Consider the following 24269-nt stretch of genomic DNA (forward strand, 5'->3'; position numbering starts at 1 on the left):
GTTTATCATGAATAATATGATATGGGCCAGTACAAAGTGACATGTACAATCTTTTTACTATATTTGAGCACCAATGGGAGCAACTTTATAGGGCTTTTACGGTAAATGAGGTCAAATTATGTGTAAGTTTATATGAAATTTTACAAGTTTAGTCTTATAACCAGGGTAAATGTGAATCAACTGTAAACGTATATCAGTCCTTAATATCTTTTCATTGTCTCAATGAATGATTAAGCAACATACCGTTTTACAAAAGGAAATACAATTTTACAGCTAATTAAAGTTATTGTGAGTAAGTGTAACTAAATTCTAATTTGATATTAAATGCTCTCATGGTTAGTTATACAATAGCCACACACGTACGGTGCCAGACACACACAAACAACACAAAATGGCCCTATTCAAGCCATTAAAAGTCTGTAGTTTCATGTACAAAAGTTCAGCAGAGACAGGTTTGGCCATGCTGTTTATGCCTCAGTGAGCAGGGTTAGAATCAGGCTCTACACCAGGCAACACCACCCTGCTACCTCTGGGTCCACCTCCGGCCTGTGGGTCACTACTCCTATTCTGTAAGATCTGTCCAACACAACAACAGAGAGCTGACCGGGAGAGCTACTGCTGCAGATGGTAATCACCTCAGGCTTGTTTTTACAGTGTATAAGAACGTCTATTTAAGAAAAGAGAGAGTTGGGCTTACTTTCCGGTGAGGGTCTTTACTGGGATGGCGAGCCGGTTTGACGTCTCGTAAGCCACTTTCAGCGTCAGGTCTTCATCGTCCTGTAGAAAGAACGTGTGATTTAGTTGCCATCACACACATCGAGCGTTAGGGGCGGGACGAGATCTTATGCCACAAGAGTACTGTTCATCTGGAGATTGATGGAGGTATTTAAGGGATTTATTGATTTTTGGACCCAAATCCGCAATCTATATAGTAATTTGAGTTAAACAGCTGAAACAAACTCAGCTGGAACTGATGCTTTTACTGTCAACAATGCAAAATAAATAGGTCATGATATGAAAAAGCACATACAATTATGAGCAAAAAGTACAAGTATTTGCGTCTAAAACAACCTCTTTGATATCAAAACATTGCGGGATTGTGAAAACTTGTTATTGTGGACCAAATACTGCTCATCATTATACTTTGGTTATGGAATAGATATGATGCGCAGTGTATATGTACTATATAGTGTATACAATAATATCACTTCAAATTAGATTTTGATATCAAGGAATAAACTTAATCCTCGATACCATTTTTGGGTTTTGGTTAACAATTTTTATTAAATATTGTTGTTTGTTGTCGTCTTCTACAAGTGCTGATAAAGCTCAAGGTCATTCTAAAACTGCTCAGGAAAGGTCACATTTTGTCCTGTTTGTGATTTGTTTTTAGTATGGATACTTGCTCAAATGAGTTTTAATAGTTTTAATATCGATAAGTATCAGATTTGTAATACTTACGACCCCAAATACAACTATAATGTAATGAGCACAATGCAGAAACATGTCGAGAAACTGAAGTGGGGAAATGATTCAACGGGTTAAAAACGATGACAGTTCAGCAATGTGTCCTCGATGTGAAGTACTTCAACCCAGTGTATTTCGGCCGTAGTAAAATAACGACAGACATGTAACACTCACAGCCAACACCAGTTCCTCTCGAGCTTTCTTCTTCTTGTCGTCCTCCTTTTTCTTCTTGCTCTCCGGCATCAGGTCGTCCAGCCAGCTCAGCTCTCGGTTTGTGAAGATCAAGTCGAGGAGCTTCCTCACAAACACCAGCGCCAAAACCTTCAGAGCACAAGAACGTTTGTCAAGTATTCAAACGGTCTCTAACTGTGTTCTTTTCTTCATCGTGGGCAGCAGTGACTTTAGTAGCTTTGGGAAGAATATATTTAGTTACAGAATACCTGCAGTTAAATGTATTTTGTAACATATTTCGGTACATGTTCCAGTCAAAGTGTTGTATCCTGAATACTTTGAATACTTTGACAGGGAGTAAAAAACGTGACATGGGATTAAAACAACTTTATGTTTGTGTCATCGTTTTTGTAATGCACTCACTGTAAATGTTTTCTATTTGTCTCATTAATGCTGCTCGGTTTGAAGATTAAATTCATGTTCAAAGCCTCAATTCTGTGAACAAATGCAACATATTTGTATTCCTTTCATTTTAAGAAATAAACTTGTATCTTGAATAAACCCAAATGAAAGAGTAAACTGTAATGGAAAACATTTACTTTTGTATTTTTGATATGTGTATTTAGTTGCAGGGGTCTTAAAACATGTAAATATCAAATAAAATAAGCTTAAATGAACAAGAGTAAGGATTTCTGAAAGCAGGGCCGTCCGTCACAGTGTAATGATCGGCTGAGGTCATTTATCGCCATGTCTCACCATCATGGGGAAAACCACCGCAGCTGCAGACGCCTTGATGACCCAAAGTAGGACCAAACAGCCGAGTTGCACCAGAGTGAAGATGTGCACTTTCCACAGCGGCACGTAGCGCAGGTAGATCAGGTCGGGCTGGTGCTTGGCTGGCATCCCGAACAACTTGATCCTGTCGAAAAACTACAAAGAGGAAAGAGGAAGAGGAAAGAGGAAGAGCTTGTTTAACACAAAAATGCACACGGGGAAAATGGTAGTGCAATCCAATTTTGTGGGAGGAGAGGCATTAGCTGTGGTTTCCTCTCCCTGTGATCAAAGGTTTAGACTACGAGAGGAGAAGTTATCTGAACAAACAGCTTGAGACCGCGCGGCGCTCCACGATGAGGCCTCGCATCTTCAAAGAGCAGAGACTTACTTGGATGCCTTTAAGGGAAGAGACGCCCATGTAGAGAAAGACCCCATACAGCACTGGCATGGGAATGAACTGTGAGAGAAAAGATGATGCTGTCACAAACCAGTAATACAACTGTACTTTATAATAATGAATCCAGCTTTGGCCAATTCAACCAAAAACAGTCTAATTTTCTTGCCAATTAACAACTGAAAATAAAATATTGCACCTTTTATATTGTGAAAAGTGCTCAAAATGATGCATATAAACAGGATGCTGAAGCTCATAATGAGTTTTTTGTGCTGTGCCATGATATTAAAGTGTAATTATTTACTTTTTTATACTAAGGAATATGTTTGATACTACAAAAAAAAACAGTAATTTTCAACACAAAACAATAATACTTTCTTTATGTGTTAACGTAGTCTTATGCTGGATCAGATGAAGCTCAATATCACTCTAAAACTGTTCAGGACCGGTAAAGTTTTATCTTGTGATTATTACATACATATTTTTATCAATACCTGTTCAAATGAGTATCTATTCTTAGTATCGATCATTATAAAATCTTTGATACTTTTGGACCACTCTAGTATGGAAATTAATTTTATCATGAGTTGTGATGACACGGTCTGAATATATATATAAATATAGATAGTGTAATATCCAACCATTTGAAATAAAGTGATCCCGTCATAAGAATGTCACCTTGAGTACAGACGTCATAAAGACTGAGCAGCCCATCAGGACAAAGATCATGAATCCCGTGACGCGTTGCTCCCGGATTCCCAGAAATTTGGGCTGTTCTCCCGGAGCTGAGCACTCGGACTCCACCTTCAGACTGTTGACGTGGGAAATGGACAGGACGGTCGCCGCCACAAACCAGGGCAGACCCATGATGGAGCAGACCCCCAGCATCACCGACACGATGAGCAGGTCCAGGTGATACCCAGCGCCTTTCTGCACAAGACGCGGGAAATCAGACAAGTGATAATCCATGTCACAGGGTTTACCACAGTATGGAGGCAAACTGGATAGTACATTACACGTTTGCATCAATATATCATCATAAACACATCAAGATTACATTTAGATTAAACAAAGGCAATTAGGGCTTTGCAATTTATCCATCATTGGTCATTTCCACTTGTCAATGATCAGCTAGAGAAGTCCAGTAAAAGGTTTAGTGCAGAGTTCAGAGATTATTTAAGATTATTCAACAGACTCCAAAGGATTTATTGAATACAAAAATTCAAATAAGGATCAATTGTATGGGGAACACTGCACTGGCCTATATGTCACTGAAGTACAATATTGCAGCAAATTGTTTTAGAGGCATTTCAAAGTGTATCTCGTTTTCATGCAGATTATCTTTTTATATTAAATTTTATATGTGTATTGTGCAGCACTATGGACAGTATTGGTTTATGAAATGTGCTACGAATAAAGTAAATAAATAAATAAACATAATAAAAAAGTGAATTGGACAAATGCATTGATCTTAATTAGTTAGTGAATTGTTACTTTTATTCTTGAAATACTTGACATTGGGTCAGTAAATCAAGGTCTCACTTCAGGTGGTTTAATTAGAAGTACTTTCTCTGGCTCTGTACTACATTTTGAATTAATCTCCTATAAATGGCAGGTTTTGTAAATGAAAAAATCAGAGCCGAGAACAGCTGAAAAAACAGATACAGGTTGTGTTTACATCAAAACTGGGACTAAAGCAGGACTAGACTAGGACTAAACACGGGCTGGAACCCGACCGAACCAAGTCTACATCAAAGGCTCAGTTTAGGACCAAATAACTTACCCAAGAACACATAACCCTTTTGCTTTTGAATTTGCTCTTTTTCCCAGACAAACTGTTACAAAACTGGTCAAACCTTGAGTTTGTGCTCCTTGCGGTTGATGATGACGGCAGTGATTTGCTGGTCCATAAAGATGAGGATGGTGCAGAGCAGGGCAGGGAGCACCGCCACCAGCAGAGTCCACCACGGATTATCCCCCAACGGGTCCATCAGCCAGCCTCTGTGCTTTGAAGTGGGCTGCGGGGAGACCAAACATATTTAGCACCTGGATCAAATATTAATACACAGCAGCTAATCCCACCTTGTACTACTTTGTTTGCTTGACTTATTAATTCAATCGCAACCATCAAAAAGAACGCTCAAATCCAAATCTCAAAGCTTTGCAAAACTCAATCAAACCCTTATTTGACTTTCTTATAACAAATTAATAATACAAAGAGTTGAAGACTAATCCCAAGAAATTACAGGTGCCATGATAAAAACAGGTTTTGTGGCGAGCAAAAATGTATATTGCAATGTTTTCTGGGGAATAAGTTGACAGTATTTTAGCAAGTTGTAAAAATGCAACTGTAAATGTTGAGGCTACACATAAAATCAAAAAAGGGCATGGATTTTACAGCTCTTTTTGTAGCTTTTTTAAAATTAGTTTTACAATTTACCAGCCATAACACACATTTTCCCACTCCTAAAAGAAATGTTATGATCTTATAATATTCAAAACCTATGCATAGGAATACTTTTGCGTTCATTTACCTCGAAGCGGTCCGGGACATTGAGTTTTGGAGATGGGATACCCATCAAATAATCCACCAACACCATAACCATGATGGTTATAAACACAGCAAAGTCGCTTATTGTGGAGCGCACCTACAAATCAAACACACAGAAGCCATTTCAACACCTTGATGTCATTGCAGCCGTAAACAGACGCTGCAGCTCTGAAGGCATCCAACAGATTCAAGCAAAGTAATGATGACTTTGTTTCAACACCACAGGCATAAATCGAGCACTGCCAACACTTGCCTCCACAAAGCACAGAGGGAAACAGACCACAGTGAGTAGGAGGCCTCGGCACATCTCCTCTGCTCTTTATGAGGCGCCTCACGCATACTAATCAGGCTGAAAACATAAACAACTGTATATTCTCTCCTACTAAACACCGCAGATAAGTAACAGTTCTTTCCCTTACATTTTTATAGAATATAACATTTCAAATTACAGTTCTTCAGAGTCTACGTTGTGCTAATGTCACACTCACAGTTGGGGGTCAGAAGGCCTGCATTGATCGTCTTGTATTCTTCTCATATTAGAATGTAATAATGTAGGTGGTCAACTCAAAATAAATATATTACACGTCTTTTCATATTTAATATAGTATCCAAAGTAAAAGTCACAAATGTTGAACTTTGTTATTTAAAGGCGCACTGTGTACGTTTTTTAGGAGGGGGGGCTGGAACATTAGCCTGGAATTTTACAAAAAACTGGCATTAAATCCAATTAATTGACTCCACCAAACCAAATATGTTTGGCAATGAAAACTTCTGTAATTGAATATAAAAGCATTCTTACAGTGAAAGAATGTGTCTCAGAATATTTGAACTGCTTATCTCTATAGATGTACAAGTCAAACTGGCGTATTCCAAACAATAAAAGCAGGTGGCGGACAGTAAAACCAGAAGAGTTCTATGGTGTCCACCTATTGTGTAAAGCTCGATAATGCATTCTTGTCTCATGCAACTTGAGAACTATCCTCTTTCATCGATATGCTCTTCACCCCTCCTCTGAAACCGTCTCAGCTTGGCAGTATGCTGATGTAAAGATAATGAATGGTAAATAATTAAACAGACTTACCTTAGTAGGAAAGTATCGCTCGGTTTTGAACTGCTTGAGGAAAGCGGACAGAAAGAAAGTGGTGAAGAAGAGAATGACGGACCAGAACAGGACGTCTGGGATGTACGGGCCGTGGTGACCACAGGCGGGACCCACAAACTCTCCCTTGAACTCCTGACAAACCTACAGAATGAAGAGAGAAAAATGAGAAATGCATGCAGTACAACTTGTTTTAAATCTGTTTGTATCGCAAAAGAAGACAAAATGTTTCATGTTTAATACTGTTACTTAAATGTAATTTTACTCAACATGTATGACTTCTAGAGCATTTTAATTAAATTAACTATTGCAACCACTACTTCTCTTAAAACTGTGTGTGTTTGTAGAATTAGCCTATTACCTTGTGGGCAGACTGTTTAATACAGAATACTAAGCAGCTGCATTATTATTCCGCTAATAATTCCGTGAATACTTAAAATACAATGTGTGTTCCGCATTTATTAATCAGTAGCAGATTCTTCTAGTTTGATGCCTGATCATAATCAAATACTGCAGTGTATTCTTTTGATTTTATTAAAGCCAGAGCAGAACACTTAGTCTTACATGCATTTTATAACTTATTAACACTCTTTGTGGGACAATTTGAAACAGTATTAAAGTATGTAGCCTAACGCTTCACAAGAACTGATTCGGGTAAAAGTAAAAAATTTTGAATATCGTTGAATGTCTTCTTGTAACTTAATTGTGATAGTAAAAGAATGTCGTCCTCTACAGAGTTTAAAAACATTAAAATATGACAAAATGATGGCATCTACAGTTTTTTTGTCTTGGTATTGCAAATGCTCAGTTTTTATGTATTATTTTGTATTGAACACCAGGGGGTGCTGTGTGCTTTTCTTACTGAAACGCTGAGGCTGCTCCAGGGAACAGAGTCTTCATCAGCGTAGCCGCTCTGGTTCCACGTCTGTTTGACGGCATCTGAAGCGTTGGTCGGCGGAGCACATTGACACCTGATAATGAATAAATACATTTATGAACAAACCCATTTAAACCACATGCCCATTATCACGATAAAACAGTGCGATATTTGTTGTGGCGCTTACGTATACGTTGTGAGGTTGTCCAAGTCGTTGTGCATGTTGACAGGGAAGTGTTCTCCGAGGTGGAAGAGTTTTTCTAGAGCCTCGTAGATGAAGATGATGCAGATGAGAGCGGCAAAGGCCTCCTCCGTGAACCGAGTGATGTAGCAGACCAAAGAGCTGGCATCCGTGGCAACGAGCACGAGACACAAGAACGCTGTCCATAGACCGATGCTTGTGCGAAGGGACAGGTACGACAGGCCGTAGTCACTAGGAAAAGGAAAGGTAATTATCAAAACACCTTTGATTGTGTGTTATCGCTTGTGTGCCTTCCATAACCATAACCGTAACCCTCACTGAAGGGATATACTTTGTGTTGTGGTTTATTTTTGGTGATCAATACTAATTCCTTTTGTTTCTTGGGCTTTTTGTTCAGGATCACAAACATCTGCCTAATTTGCATATTTATTTGGAACTGTTTTATTGCAAAGAAACCATCGGCATATCAACACAGGGGACCTTGTTTGACCCCTTGGATTTTTGTTTACATTTGAAATGTTCTACCATGCATTACTGAGCAGGGTTAGGGTGTGATTGTTACTGGTACTTGGACAAAATTGAAAACACAACCTAACTGAAAATACGGTATTTGCATTTATAGTATTTTTAAATGATTAGAACTATGAATTGCCCTCACTGGTATGTTGGTATGATAGCTTGGGAACACATGCTCACGTGCAGAACTTGAAGAGGATCTTCTCGAATACTAGAACGGGCCCTGTGCTGCCAAGAATAGTGAGGGGCTGGCCTGCAAACACGGAGTACGCCACTCCTGTCATTGACGCCCCAAATAGCGACTCTATGGCACTCTGCAGACACACACAGACGGGGGGGGAGTGAGAGAGGACAAAAACAAATTACAAACCAGAGAGGAAGTGATAAAGGCAAGATGGAGACCCCCAAAAGAGAAGAGTTTTATTAAGAGGCGGAGAGTAAAAGACTGGACGTTTCCTCCCTGCTGGCTCTGTGGCAGTGCAGCCTGCAGAGTGTGCTTAAACGCTCCAGGCTCACAGCTCACAGGCTAAACTAACAGACTCAGTGTGCATTCAAAACCAGAGACACAAAGAAACTGCTTCAGTGCAGTGTTCAGCTGGTTATTTTCCATTGGATCATTATAAAGTAAAGATTTTGAATTCAGTCAGGGAAAATTGCTATTGCTTGACAACAGTAGCTTAGGGATGCTATAATAAAAGAGAATATCACTAATTATGAAAGAAATTGAGCAATGAATTGATCACATTACTTTTCTGTAATATTGATAATTGCTAATGAAGTAAATTAAACCGCGGGACTATTAGAAACGAGTCAGGGAATGGCTGAGGAATGGTTCATGGCAGAAACCGAGTTAAGGTGGTTAAAGGTGCGCAAATGACTCTCTTTTAAACATTTTCTACCACTAGATTATGAAATAAAATGCAGCCTGACCCTGATGTTCTCTTCACACTCATTGATATCATTCACACACAACCAACAATAACACAAAACATCAACGTCATCTTTTTCTAGTGTAAATACATAATCTCTAGTAATTTGAGTAGATTTCTATAACATTCTATGAAAAAAAAAACTATTTTAATAATTACAGTGGCACAAAACTGTAATATTGTCCCATGCCTAGATATCTGTAAACAAAAAGAATAGAGAATAAGTATATTGTATTGTATTATTAATGATCAAGACAGTAAATATATTGGGGGAAAGTTTATGAGGAAAAAACATCAAACTTCATGCACAATAGATTACATATAGATGTGAGAAGATTGTAGAGAATATTTGTTGGTGAACTCACTATGTTGCCTTTGGTGGCCTCCCCGAGCAGGCCCCCAAAGGTGATGACAGGCGACATGCAGGCGCAGTAGAGGAAAAGGACGGAGGCGAGACACTGCAGACTGAAGGAGTCCCTGATGTCACTCCAGTAAAACGGAACCTTCCTCTTGATGTCCAAGATCAACCCTCCAAATATCCTGCAGGGGGCGACGGAAAGAGCGTTATTTCAGGCAGGTATGCAATAAATGCACTGTCTTTCTGGGAGTGAAACAAAATATGGAAGTTACAGTCTAAAAATAGTTCTGTGTAGTGTTTTATTTTTAAATACACTGATTGTGCAACACACATTATCAGAGTTTTAAAGGCAAACTTGAATGTACGCGTTTCCAATTTCCAATTCTCACCAAACCAAGTGGAGATTTTTCAAATATATTTTCTAACCTTTAACAACAAGGTAAAAAGAAAAAAAAAAATACCTGGGCTAACAAAATAGCGTGAAAACCAGTTCACACAACTAATTCAGACTGGAGAGAGTTCCAAGCTGTGGGAGCAGCATAACTAAAAGCCCACTTCCCCAATCAGTCCATTTTCGAGGGCTATTATTAATATCAAAACCTAGTATTAAATACTGTATATAGTGGGCAGCAGTCGAATTTGATATTTTTGTTGAATTTGCCAGTGTTCTACATTAAAGATCCCATATCAATGCGGTGGTTATGACGCGTTGCAGTGAGTAGGCCCCGTCCATCTGTTCATCCGAGGAAAAGGATATAGACTGTACTCTCGCTAAAAACTGCAGGAATCAATCAAAAAAACACTTTGGGCACATAATATATGAGGCACCAATAGCACTGTTAGAAGGCTAAAAGCTCTGAAAAGTTGATTTTGCATGATATGGGACCTTAAATGAGGGTAAAACATCTCCCAACTGCTCTAAGAATCAAATACTATTCTATCTAGACTTTGAGCGAGGGGAGAATAGATTTCAGAAACTGGCAGACACCTGCTTTGCTATGAGGTCCTCTGAGGGGATATCTTTTCCACAAGCCCGGAGACTACCCTCCAGTATAGTGTTCTTTCATATCACCAATTCTGTTTTGTCTCCATTTCTTCAGATTATCTTTCTGAAATGTCTGCTGCCTCTCCGTCACCCCCAGTGAACTCCTTGAAGCATTGGACTTTTTATAGCAGCTGAGTGTAAATAATACAAAGCCACCTGATGGATTCAGACAAACACATCCGGAGCAGCCGGGGCTCAGCTGTTCTGAAACCAATGCACCAGGACATAAAGGCGCACTATGTAACTTTTCTGGTGCAGACTGTGCCACCTGCTCGTCTCTTTGGAGATGTTAGTCCTTTGCAAAGAACGTTCACAGTATTGCATTACTCTTATCTATCTTAATGGAGCAATTAGATCAAGTTATAGGTCAGATCTGTGGAGTGGTGACCCTGCTCACAGTAGGACTGCATGTTTTAGCAGAAAAAGTAAAATGACCAACATCTCAATGAGTCATTCAGGTGATAGACTGTCCACATTGTTCACCTCTAAGGCTTAATACAAATACATTATAGAAAATATGGAATATAGGTATTATTTTAGGTAATTTTAGGTCAAATTATGTCATATTTCCACATAGAAACTTTTTTACTCATTTATTTCTGGACCAATTAGCAGTATTTACTCATAATTTCAAATAAACTAAGTGAAAGCCTTACACATTGCAGTTGTGTAAGATTTTGAAGCAGGAATTTTTACAGCTGAGAAACTTGTCATCTTTGTGAAGATTTAGGCCATTAGCACAGCTCCGCTCTCTGATCTGGTAATGTCTTCAACCCACAGACTTTAATGTTCCATTTAGTAAAGGCCTGAGTCATGCCACATCGGTCATGTTTCTAACATTAATGGACTAATGCACCATGTGATGTTCAACATGACGAATGAAGCTTTCTCATGTTCTAAGACATTGTGTTCTCCAGCCATTATGAGAAATAAGTTATTTTTTGTCTGACTGGATAGACAGAGCATTTACCCCATGACCATAAAGTATAAAGCGAGTTTAAACCTGCATGTTAGCATTATTAGCTTTAATCTTTATTGTGATTAAACATAGAGTTGTTGCAGGTAACAAGAAACTCTTCATGATAGCCTAAATTGAAATAAATATAAAACAATAAATAAAATGAATGTCTCATATAATTTCTCCATTGTGCCACACATGAAGGTTCTCTTAATATTTAATAATCAAATCAGGGTCCAGATAGTTTAATGAACATCTTGAGAAACAATAAATAAACACCTAAACCTTAAAAACTCACCTCCCAGTCCTTTGCAGCTCGGGCCCAACTTGATGGTCGTCCGATTTCTCCTGCTCACCAGAAGGAGACGCCGTACCATTGGGTTGAGGCGGTCTTTTTCTTTTCATCTACGTGTCAAAATATTTGTATTTTAAATAGACATGCTTCTATTATAGCATCGATAGATTTATGATGCCATATTTCATTTGTCATTCACGTTTGGCCTTTCTCTCGTTACAAAGCAGCGGTCACCTGAGACGGGACATTCTTGGGAGGCTCAATGCGGATGGTGGGGTCCCATTCGCCGGGAGGGAGCACAGTCACTTGATCGAGAAATTCATCGATCCCAGAAAGAATGTCTATTCGGTCCTTGGCCTTGTACGCAACATCATGGAAAATCTAAACAATCAGTACAATAACACAATATATCAGTTTCTCAAACTTCTCACTCCAAGTACAAAAATAAAAAAGTGAATAATAAGTAAAATGGGATATGACCGCTTGGACCGGTCCAGTTCACTTTAGACAGTGGAAACAATGTTTGCATATAATAAGTCCCTGAACCTAAAGGTACAAGATATAGTTTGTGATTTTTAACTTGGTACACCAAACTAACCCTAAATCAGAAAAAAACATGACAATTATAAATACCCAAACAAGAACAGTAGTCAAGAAGGATTTAATCTAGACACAATCTGAAAGAAACCACACTTTAATTTCACTTGTTTTTTATTTCTTTCCTGAATATAACTAGAAATAGCTTGTATCAGTCTGAGAACCACTGACATTGACCTAATGTTGCAAATGCAGCAAATTCTCGCACATCAAACTTAGACTCAGACTTAGTTATTTTCTAGCACATTTCTCACCTCGTCTGTCATGAGTGTCGCCATCGACCTGCCAATCTCATGATACGTGGGCCCTTTGCCGTGGGGTCCCAGCAACAGGAATAGGAATCTTCGAAGAAGATTAAATGAGGATTCACTTAGATTATCAAGAAATAGCCTGAAGGGCTAACAAACATCTGACATGCAATTCTTTCTTCAGAAATGATTCCTGTGTTTAAGGACGAGCGCCACAGACCATTATGAACAGCTTTGTCAGATATGCGATTAATGAGTTAACTCTGAAAACTGTGTAGAAATTTACAATGTTAAGTAAGCCAAATTATATCCAAATAAATGTATTGATGAGTTCCAGTACCTTGTGGGCACAGGCACCTCTGTGAGTCCTGTGATGAGCACTGCAGGAGACAGTCGCACAAAGGCTGTGATGGGCTTCTCCAGGAAGTCCACTTCTCCCACAAGCACATTGGACGCTTCAGCTCCAGGAGGGATCTTCTTCATGAAGTTCATATCCACCTGTGCAGACAGCCAGGGTCAGGATGTGGGTCTAAAATACATTATAATATTTTTAATTAAATTATAGATAATGGAAAGAGAGCAAAGGCAGAAAGCAGCAGGCCAATGAAGCTGAGGTGACACACGAGGAATAATAATATAAGGGGTACGACTCAGGCGAAGCATTATATGACAAATGAAATAATTTCTTCATTGTGACACCATGTGGGTCAAATGAAACACTGGCAGCTAAAACACTGCAGCTCCTGAGTGTTTATGCTCCACAAGGGTCAATAAATACCTAACCTGACAGGTGCGCTCCTGAAGAAGTGATGCTAGATCAGATAGAGTCTTACTGTACACAGAGAATGGTGTTTCGTACGAGGAACATGTTAGGCAGATGGTCATAATGTTTTGCTGGATTGGAGTTGGAGTGAAAAGTGTCCATAACAATACAATTTTCACATTCTGTTAATTCTCTTGTTTGGCATAGTAAGATTACAGCTCTGAATAGAGCTATGGCTCTTTCCTGCACAGGAGAGATTGTCCTGTATCTGGTGACTCATCTAAACAGTGCACCTTGTTTTTTGGCAGTCCTAATGGAAGGTTTAATAATAACTGTACACTGCAAGCTGCCATTTTATTTTATGCTCCAGGAACAACAAGATGTCAACATGGATGTGGGCCATGCAGGAAAAAAGTAAACTAAATCAAACTTGTATAATCAATTTAAACCTGTGAGGGTTTAGATGCTATAAGGCTTTCTATTGTCTTAAAAATACAAAGTTTAGGCTTGTCAAGATCATTAGTTAAATACATTTTAAAAATAAAATTGTGGAAATAAAAAAAAGAATAATGACAATTTTAGAAGCATAAAAAAGCTACCTGTATCTTTTTTTTTTTTTTTTTTTAATCCAACCCAAATGTAAAGTGCTTTTTTATCTGGATGTTTATGTCACATTAACTTCAGTCAGAAGGAACTTGAGGTAACATGTTAGAAAACGGAAATTAAAGAAAATAGGATATCACTGTTATTTGGTTACGGTGTCAATCATTTTGAATAATCACAACATTGTGGAGCGATGGACAATGTTTCAAAGGTTTCCATCTGGACAATGCTTTTATAGAGACGTTTCCACTTCCAGTTATTTTCAATCTGAAGGTATTAAGTTTGAAAGTCCTATCCTAAAGGAGGAGTTATACATTGAAACATGCATTCTACTACTTCTGGGTCGTTCTGTATTTGTGGTTTGAGGAGGTTGTTGTAAACAGAAGGTACGATTTTGGAAGCAGCCCTCCTACCTGCTTAAAAAAACATTGTCCAGATACCTTTGAAACCTTTTCTACTATTGACCATTCCTTGACGAGTGAGGGATTACACTGACTTATTTAGGGTGATTTTCCTAATTGTAACACTAAATTATGACATCCCTGAAATGAAAGGCGGTCCAGAGATGAAGAAAAGAAACTAATAGAGAGAGGCACTGGCATCGCACGGAGACCAGGCCAGAGTTATACCTTGCTGAAGTCGACACTGCTGCCTTCTCTACTGACCCCAACTTTGGATGGTCTCCTCTCCACGGACTTGTTGCCATCCAGGTTGTTAGGAACAGAGTGTGGCGAAATCATTGGTCCTGGGAGGCACACAGAGGAACAAAACGATAAACACGGTGCAAGAAATGTTTGACTACACAATATTCTATAATTTATGCAATTTAGTATTCAATCATCATACATCTACTTTCAACAAACGGGAAGCAACTTCAACCCTTTCAGTCATTGTCACTATGCACCGATGCTAAAAATGTGTATGTAATTTGTCAATAATGTTCCAATTATACATGATTTAATTGGCTTAGGTAAAACTGTACATAAAGATGACATAACATGATGATCCTGTTGTGTTCCATAAATCAATAATTGTGTCAGATTATATTATATTGTATTGAACTCACAACCTGATAACAACCCTGTGCCTTCAGTTAGCTTATACAATTATTGAAATGTGATCTCTTAAATTGTCGGAGGGAAGTTAAATTCCACCCTGATGGAGCACACTGTTCTCTGTTCAGGCACAAAGTGAAATGATGACTTCCTGTTGCCTAATGCGGCAGAGCGCCTAGGCAGAGCTGAATCTCCACAGGGAAGATCTCATATTTGACAAAGAGATAGTGATTGCTCCCCGTCTGTTGAGCTCATTATTCTGCTGCTTATCTTAAATATATGTGAGCTTTGAGCTGGAGCTGAGAGAAGGGCAGTCCACCTTTCTCAAACTTCAGCACCTTCAGGGTTTGATGCTTCGAAAACTTCGAAACAGCATTTGACTTGAGTCAAACAAAACGCTAGCACTCATGATGGCATGAGGGATATGAGATGGGGGAGGAATGCACTTGATCTACAATAAATACAAGTACATTTTAATCCTCTGCAAAGTAACAGTTCTTTTACCAACTTGTTGTCCACTTGTAATTAAGTCAAATTGGTGGTCAAACCTGCACACAACTCCCACATGTTTAGCCGCTGATCCTCCGTACCCTTGACCAGTACCCAGAGTAACCCCGTCAGTACTAGGAAGCTGTGAGAGAGAGCGAACAAGAGCATGACTGCTCACATAGCCAACAAAGCCTCTTGGAATAAGGGAGGGATTAGCTTAGGTTGCATCCACCAACGAACCTCATTCAGGACCTAAGCCCTGGAATGCTCACTCATAGCTGGGTGCTACTATGGCGTCACTGAACTACTTCATTTGTATACAGAAATCTATCTACACATATTTTGACTGTGTGAACCATACCGTTACTGATTGTATTGCACTGCTAAGACAATGTAATCGGGTCTGCCTCAGTCTATGATAATGTTAACATAGTATTATGAAGCACTGATAGCATTGGTGTTTGTACATGTTTCAGAGTATTCTGCATCACTAGTCTATTTGATATTTTAATTGTAGTCTTTAAATCTTCAAACCCATTTCACCCCCACGCAGTCATGTGGAGATGTTTTGAAATACAGTACATTTTCTTAGAGGGGGTACAATTACAGACTCGCTGTGCTAAAATAAGACCACGCCAACCTTTTCGAGCCAACGTCAGCCCAGATATCAGTCTTCAAAGGCCCACTCTCTGAACCTGAGCCATTCCCAGGGTGACACTAGCAACGATGCACATACGCACACAGTCTATTAATAAACACACACGGATGAGTTTTGGGAAGAACAACAAGTCATTGTCGGAGTCAGACTGCAGATGCAGATCCCAGCCATACATAATTAAACTGCTACTCTTTGGGCTTCATGTCTCCACAGCATTGTTATTCAGGTAAAAGAATGTGTAACTTGATGAAAGACTTCACAATGATGTGACACCAGTTTGATAACATTTAACACAGTAGACCACACAATTACTGGCTGCTAAAAAATATCTACAAACAAACTAAATGTATTTTGTGCAAACCATGACTTAAAAATGCAGTGCTTCGTAGCTTACTGATAGAAATGGGTAGTGTATGTTACTATAAAAGACCAACAAATACAGGGTTATTTAGTGGAGGTAAGGTGGGCACAAAAGTGAGGTAATAGTGGGAACATTTCACAACACACGCAAAATAACACAAAATATGGTCATGCAACTAAAGGGTGGGATCTACACACCCAAGCAAGGCATAGACGCTGACGTTTTGTAAATGTGTAAAAGACAGAATAAGTACAACACACACAGTTAAACACCAGAGAAGATACAGTGTTAGTAAATGTGTGTGGTGGGGACTGGTGCAAGGGGATTATTGGAGCACGACAAAAAAAGTATAAAAACTCTGAACAACACAGTGGTAGCAGCGTCTGAGCCTGAGCCTTGCTGTGGGTTACTGATGGGATGGCCGCAGAGCTGCAGGTTAACAACAAGCTTAGCCTTCATGCTAGTGCTAGTGTTCTCAGTTCAAGCCGTGACTCACACTGGCAGGCTACACAGATATTTGCCTTCTAAGGGCAGCATCTCGAGGCCCTGAGAGACAGCGGACCCTCGGCGGCTGAGCTGGGGTGATCCTGCCTCGTCCTCGGCTGAACAGTGGACCTCGTCATCCTCGGGCGGGGACACCACCACCTCCGGGATGCCTTGCGGACCGCTGTCATAGTTGATGTGTGGGCTGTCGGCTGAACGTAGGAAAGATGAGGGGGCATTTTGAGGAGTGGACGGGGGCGCGTTGGAAGAGGGAAGGAGGTGGTTGAGCAGGACGGACACCTTGGACTCTCGTCTCTGGGACAGGTTGGAGCCAGAGGGAGATAAACCCGGCTTGTGGAGAGAGAGACGAGAAGAGGACAGGCCCTCTCCTAACAAAGGAGAAAATGGCAGAAAGAGAAGGTGAAGGAAGGAGAGGAGAGGAGGGAGAGAAAAGGGGTAAAAAAGGAAATTACACAGGAGGTATCTGGAGAGACAGCCAGGGGAGTGAGCGGTGCCAGCACGGGAGAGGTGGGGTTAGAGAAATGTGTATAAATGTGAGCAAAAAGCATGGTTTGAGCAGAAGACATTACAAATGATTCAGGGAGGCGTGTGAGAGGGTCCAGCAACCAACTCCAAACAGACCAAACACGCTTCGAGTGACAGAGGCCAAGCAGAACTCGGGCCGCAAAGAAGCAGGCATGCACACGATCAGTAACGGCAATGTCAGTGCACTGTGACGAACAAGTGCTTCACGTCAAGAATCATGTACAGATCAACATGTTACATCAGTCACTGTCGTCAAAAACACCAAAACGTCAATCATTTCAACCGAAAAAAGCTATTTGTGTCACACATACAGACTGTTAAATGTTGGCCATGCTTTAGAAAAACAAACTATTGCGTCCCACGGTAGCACTTCAAACTCCTGTATGAAATAACACAATACCCATTACATTTCTATGTTATTACAATGTTATTATTAATAAAACCCCAAACAAAACCAGTTATACACAAAAGCCTCTATTAGCACCCAGATTTCTCTTCCACACCCAATAGAGATACATAGACTACTTACTAAAATACTTTTACACTGGTATTAAAGGATTTCAAGATGGTTATTACCGTAATGAAAAAAAATGAAAAAAAATGAAAAGAGTCCCCATTACGCAGGTGATGTGATAATTTATAGTGAAAAAGAAATTCGAGTGCACTTCTGTAGCTCACCGTTTTTCTCAAGCAAGAGTGGGTCAGAATATTTCTTGCCTATGTCAGCAAAGGAGCGCACCAGCGGTATCCGATTACTGAGCTTCCTCTCGTTCTGGTGGTGGTGTTTCTTCAGCATGGCCTCCCGTAACTTGTGTCGCAGATCTTCTTTGAGCTGACCCGAAGCCACCATGCTGTCTATTACCATGTCTGAGTCACATAATAACAGCGACAATGGCACAAAGGAGAGGTTAGATCCAGGAAGTGGAGAGAACAGAGGAGTAAATTGACTTCACAAACGCACGAGTAAATTACCAGCAATTTCCTCGATACTGCCGGCTCTCATATCCAGCAGGACGGTGCCGTTGAGGATGCAGCTGCGCAGTTCAAACAGACTGTGCAGAGAGAGAGTCGCCACGTACGGTTTACTCCACCGCTCCCCGCCGTCTTCAACGTCCTCCTCGAACTTCAGCCACCTGAAATTTACACATTATTCTACAGGGACTTGTAGAGAATTGTTAACAGGTTTGCTGAAGAAATATTATTGGTGACTGGCCTCTTATGTATTTTAACCACGAGGAGAACATTTTGATGAATTAAACCTCTTGTAAAAGCATGTGATTCAAACAAGAAATAGTCTATATTTCAGCTAAAACAGTATCAATTGCAGATGCATGAATGAATGAGAAAAAATAAATAAAATAAAAGATAATTCCTAAATGAAATGTGCACTATGTAACTTTGCTTTGCTTATCTACTACACCTTGCGTTTATTCAATTGCAGATGTTTTTCATTTCAACTGAGACAAGCACAAAGTTACATAGGGCACCTTTAAAATAGAATCTGTATTCATAGAAAGACTGGGGCACTAAATGGATCTGGCATCTGCAGGTTGGACTAATGCCATCTAATCAAATAAGGGATTCCCATTATCAGCGTCATTCCATTACGTTCACACTGCTCCGGCGCTCTGTTAATGCACGGGTTCAGACCTGGCTGTCTCCCTCCACTCCATCGCGTTGCCGTCCCTGAACGAAAGCTCGTCGAGTTCGGTGAAGAGGTCGTGTGGGACGTGCTCCAGGTCATCGTCCTCAGTCCCCAGAATAAACTGCACCCGCTGGGACGGTGTGTCTACAAAGCAGCAGGCAGAAGCCGGAGTTCAGACTCACAGGGAGAAGGAAAACAAACTCTACACAACAACACTGCTGTAAAGTGAGGCCTGTGCAATGCTACAGAGTTCTACACACTCAGATTAATAATACGCACGGACTAGCGTTGCCATAATACTAAAATTTCGATACTAAGGAACATAATTGATTCTCCATATTGATTTTGATGCCACAATTATAATAAAGAACGCTCTTATTTAGGTCAAGGTTTTAAACAGTTTCAACACAAAACAATAATACTTTCATTATTGAACATTGTGGCGTTATACTAGATCTGATAAAGCTCAAAATCATTCTAAAGCTGTTCAAGAGATGTTGGATTTTGTCCTGTTGAATAGATACTTTAGTATCAATACCAACTCAAATTAGTATAAACTTTCAATACTAGTTTTAGTATCAATTGGTATCACTTTTTCGACAACCCAAGCGTAGACATTTAAGTTTTGAAGTAGAAATTCAAGCTTTTTGAGTCCTGTGCGTGATTGCAAGGAGGCGTCATATCATTTGGAAACGTGCCTGAAAAAACTGGGGCCAGTGCCAAGTAGTTCATCCAAACAACTGTTACATTTGTTCACACTGTCACAGCACACTGTCATTTGACCTACTTAAATCATGTAAGAAGAAAAAAAGTGATTGCTGATGTTCAGGAATTACATTTAAGCGCTTTCAATTTAACTTAACATATTCAATTAGACTAGTTATAATCACTTACAAACGTGTTAAGTATGAAGTATAAATGTATATATCTTCTTTGAGCAGGTTTACACAGGTATTTCTTTGGAGGTCTAACGCAGGGGCGAATAATGAAAACTCAAAAGCTTTCGAGCGATCTCCTTTTCATGTCTAAGTGAATTAGAGGAAAGATATCGGGACATCTGGAAGCAGCGAGCGGACGGAAATAGATATGTCAGATTACGCCATCGCACGCCGCGGGGAGACACAAATTGAATGACAAGAAGGAAAGCTATTTTCTTTTAACACATAGGATTGGTGTCTGTCGGCTTAGTGCGCAGGGTTTCTGCTTTAACAGATTGAGCATAACATTATGACCACAGACAGGTAAAATGGATGACACACATTTTCTTTAGAAGATCTTGTTATTACAATGTACAATGTACGATGGAGCATGTTTATGTGCAATAAAAATGATGGACAGGCTTGTTAAAATATCGATCATTTTGCGATATACTTTGCTGCCCTAGTCTGAGCATGTTCAAATCTACAACTCCAGAGTGGTCTACATGAAGAACAGTGGAGAACGGGTCAGATTTGATCAAACACAGCCAACATTTTGAGACAGCGGATCTTTGAGAGAATTTCTGGTTTTGGCAGCAATAATTAGTCCATCTGTGTAAATAGCACTGAGCTGTTGCACAATGTGTTGCAAGTATACAACGGACAAATAATTGTCTATAGGATTTCATCAAAACAATGTTTCAGTACACAAAGAATTAAGCCAACCGCTAACAAGCAGCTGGGTTGCACAAAATGAGAAAAAGTTTAAAATTAAAGTTTTAAGTTTAAAATAAAAAGCGCTCAACCGTTGTACTTTGAATGATATGACAGAACAAAACCCAATGTACAGCTACAGAGCATGACTAACGGCTGTTACTTCAAGTGGTTCAAGGCAAGTGTTATTTTCTATTCTGCAATAAAACAGAAGGTCTCAACAGAAGATACAATTGCCACCACTGTGATTTCTAGTCACTTTTAACAATGGGCCACTATGCAAAGGAACACAAGGTTACATCAAGATAGACGTTGTGAGTTATAGTATGCTTAGTTCTTTCTAACATAAGAAAGTGCTTGTTAAGGACAGGACTCATGTCAACATTTACTGAAAATAATGCATAAGAAACATGTTACGATATAAAAAATCCCGTCTGTCCCTCGCGCTTGTCCAAACTCAGGTGGATGGATGTAATGTGTGTGTCTGGGACGTACCGATTGGCGAGTCCCGTCCATCTCCTTTGCCCTCGTCGTCTTTCTCCTTCTTCTTTCGGTGATGTTTGTGGCCTCTGTGACGATGCCGCCGTCTGTTCTCTCGACCCAGTGGCACGTGGACTCCGACATAAACCGCTCTGTGACCTGCATTCAACCATCAAGACGCCGGTCATTTCTCTTTGTCCAATCGTTTGACATCCTATTTGGAGAATACTTATAGGCAAAGGTGTGTTTTCAGCAACAACATTAACAGTTACACATTTCCCGTGTCTTTTTTGTGTGATTCCTGTTCTGTTTGAGTAATAAAACCTACTTTCTAAGCTCATGACATGGTATGGAGTCTGTGTATAGACCAGTTAACGATTATTCCATTTGATTACTTAATTAGTTTCTAGCTAGTTCTATAATTGATTAGTTGCGATTAAGCGATGAACCTGTTTCAGCCCTACTCTTTAACTAGGCCCATCACTTTAAAAAAAAAAGAAAAAAAAAGGTGTGATATAATGCAGAAGAAAATATTATACTCCTCCTCACCTTCAAAGCTCTTCACCACCTTGCCCCCCCCTACCTGTCTGACCTCCTCATCCCCCACCGCCCCTCCCGAGCTCTCCGATCCTCCTCCTCTCTCACCCTGACTGCACCAACATCCCGACTCAAAAGTTTTGGCGACAGAGCATTCTCCCGAACAGCACCCCGACTCTGGAACTCCCTCCCCCAACCTGTCCGCCACTCTCCCTCACTCACAACATTCAAATCCCGCCTAAAAACATACCTCTTCACCCAAGCCTATGACCTCCCCTACCCCTAGCCTCCTCTACCCCATTGCCTACACTTCTACCCCCTGTTACATCCCCATCTTTTTCTCTCTACTTCTTCTGTCTTGTTCATTTTATCTGTATATTAATGTGTTCTGTACGTGTTGTCCCCCCTGTCTGTAAATACCCCCCCCTTTTTTATTATGTTCAGCGTCTTTGGGTCACTGAAAAGCGCTATATAAATAAAAGTTATTATTATTAGGCCCGAGCGCCACAAGCTGGCGAGAGGCCTATTAATCTCGTAAGGCCGTGCGAAGCACGGCTGCGAAAGTGCGCACGTAGTGCGCACGAAATCGAGCGCGAAGCGCTCGCCCACTTCCAAACACTCACTAACGCACTCCTCCACTCATGCACGCCCCGTGCATACTAATTAGTTGTAGGAAAATGGAACATTACCGTTGTAAACGGGCGAAGCCCGTGCAAAAGTTCGCACTAAACGAGCACTTTACATTGGGATGACGACCGCGAAGCGGTCGTCATCCCCATATAAAGCACTCATTTGCGCTAAGTAGCTCACGAATACGTTCCCCATCTCTTGCATGTTCCGTGCATATAAGCATGTAATGCAAAAATTGAACATTATTACTGTATAGAGGGCCAAAAACACAAAGTGGGCGGAGCCCACTCAAAATTATCGAAAGTACCCGTCAGTGACCAGGGACCCACACCATGAGGTAGGAAAGCGCGAGCGCTTTCCGAAAATGTATAGTTTATGATATTTGAAAAATGGGAAACATTGTTTTCGCATCGGAATATTATTCTTTCTTTCTTTCTTTCTTTCTTCTTCTTCTCGGGACCAACCCCCCTATTTTTCACCCAGTGAACATTGACGAAAAGTCACAAAAATTTGCACACCTCTAAAAATCGTGCCTCTCTACATTCTGGCTATTTCCCTTTTCTAAAATAAAAAAAATTGGCGCGTCAGCGCCACCAAATGTACCAAAAATGCATTGAGAGATGGGAAATGACCCAAAAAAAATCTGATCGTAGAATCATGAAATTTAGCGCAGAGGTAGATGGTGACAAGAGAAGTAAAAAATATTATTACGGCAACGCCGTCCCCCGAACCAAATGTCGGCCATATTACTTCAAAAATGGCTAAACATGACTTCGGAGTTTTTCCAAACGTCGTACTTTTACGAACTCCTCCCAGGGCGTTGGCCCTAAAAAGCTGAAATTTGGTGAAAATGCTACTGAGGAGTGGGACATCAAAAGTTATCCAAATTACATTGATACCTCTCACGGTCTCTGTGCGGCGAAGCCGCAAACTGTAACTAAAATTTCAGAAATCTCCCATATTTAAAATTTCTGCCGTTTGCGCAGATAAAGTCCGAATTGCGTCAAATTAGAATCAGTTGTTAAACTCTTTGCCCTAAACCTACTTGAAGTGAAATAAATTCATTTGGCGCCACAGCGCCCCCTACAGATTTTATATGGAGGTTAAATGTTTAGTTTTGCGAAATTATATGAAATTTGACACACAACTCAATTTTAGCATCCCCATCAAAAAAGTCAATGAGACCCATGTCATAATTGTTATGGCGTTGCCGTAACGATGACCGAAACCTCCCATGTTATTCCAATGGGGCCAGAACATGTTTACACTTTAGACTTTCACAAACTCCTCCCAGGGCGTCAGCCCTATTAACCTGAAATTTGGTGAGACTCATCTTCAGGACCATCAAAAGTTATCCACATTTTCATTCAAAGAGTCACGGTGTCTGTGCGGCAAAGCCGCACATTTTGCCAAGAATTCAAAATAAAATTGCTTTTTGATGGTAAAACAAAGGGGAGAACATGTGACAGCGTCACAGATTCAGCAGTAGGCGTGATAAAAGGACAATTGGGGCGCGTTAGCGCCCCCTCCTCTTGCGGCGTGGCGGCGGTGTGGCGGCGGCGTGGCGAGGGCCGATCATTGCCGCTTGCGGCTATATTTATTATTATTATTATTATTATAAGCAACAAGACCATTTTATGCGACCGGCACATTTACCCTAAAGCATAAAAACACCTGTATTAAACATTTTTCTAAACGGCCCACATGAGCTGCACTTACTGAACAGCACAAAAGATGCTAAATCTCAGTGGGACTTTCCTGGTTAAATAATGGGCAATAAATAAATAAATAAATTTTTTTACCATCTAATGAGTCATGGAGGCCGAGCATTATGTTACGTTCTACAAAAACCTAATAAACACTTTTCCACTTGTCTAAGTTAGCCACTTGTTAGCCTAATTTCAAGG

At 40.2% G+C, this 24269-nt stretch overlaps 1 protein-coding gene across 10 annotated transcripts in view; it reads right to left on the reverse strand.

The window, feature by feature from the left end:
• The window catches only part of LOC140362040 (sodium bicarbonate cotransporter 3-like), a 47211-nt gene that overhangs the window by 4376 nt on the left and 18566 nt on the right, over positions 1–24269 (reverse strand). For 3 of the 10 annotated variants that reach the window (XM_072448052.1, XM_072448048.1, XM_072448049.1), the window contains exons 3-24: positions 21211–21354; positions 19090–19228; positions 18412–18572; positions 18118–18306; positions 16932–17282; positions 14477–14592; positions 12822–12979; positions 12488–12575; positions 11871–12017; positions 11640–11746; positions 9346–9520; positions 8232–8365; positions 7521–7766; positions 7319–7427; positions 6439–6600; positions 5341–5454; positions 4663–4824; positions 3485–3736; positions 2801–2869; positions 2395–2568; positions 1642–1788; positions 698–777 (exon numbers count right to left, since the gene is read on the reverse strand). In XM_072448052.1, coding sequence (XP_072304153.1) covers positions 698–777; positions 1642–1788; positions 2395–2568; positions 2801–2869; positions 3485–3736; positions 4663–4824; positions 5341–5454; positions 6439–6600; positions 7319–7427; positions 7521–7766; positions 8232–8365; positions 9346–9520; positions 11640–11746; positions 11871–12017; positions 12488–12575; positions 12822–12979; positions 14477–14592; positions 16932–17282; positions 18118–18306; positions 18412–18572; positions 19090–19228; positions 21211–21354 — 3424 coding nt within the window. Of the gene's footprint in view, positions 1–527; positions 577–697; positions 778–1641; positions 1789–2394; positions 2569–2800; positions 2870–3484; positions 3737–4662; positions 4825–5340; positions 5455–6438; positions 6601–7318; positions 7428–7520; positions 7767–8231; positions 8366–9345; positions 9521–11639; positions 11747–11870; positions 12018–12487; positions 12576–12821; positions 12980–14476; positions 14593–16931; positions 17283–18117; positions 18307–18411; positions 18573–19089; positions 19229–21210; positions 21355–24269 lie in introns of all 10 variants that reach the window. The other 7 variants (XR_011927049.1, XM_072448053.1, XM_072448056.1 and 4 more) reach the window with 6 other exon arrangements.

Source organism: Eucyclogobius newberryi, unplaced genomic scaffold (assembly GCF_026437365.1).
Source record: "Eucyclogobius newberryi isolate DKJ021-1_F unplaced genomic scaffold, fEucNew1.0.hap1 SCAF_16, whole genome shotgun sequence".
NCBI lineage: Eukaryota > Metazoa > Chordata > Actinopteri > Gobiiformes > Gobiidae > Eucyclogobius > Eucyclogobius newberryi.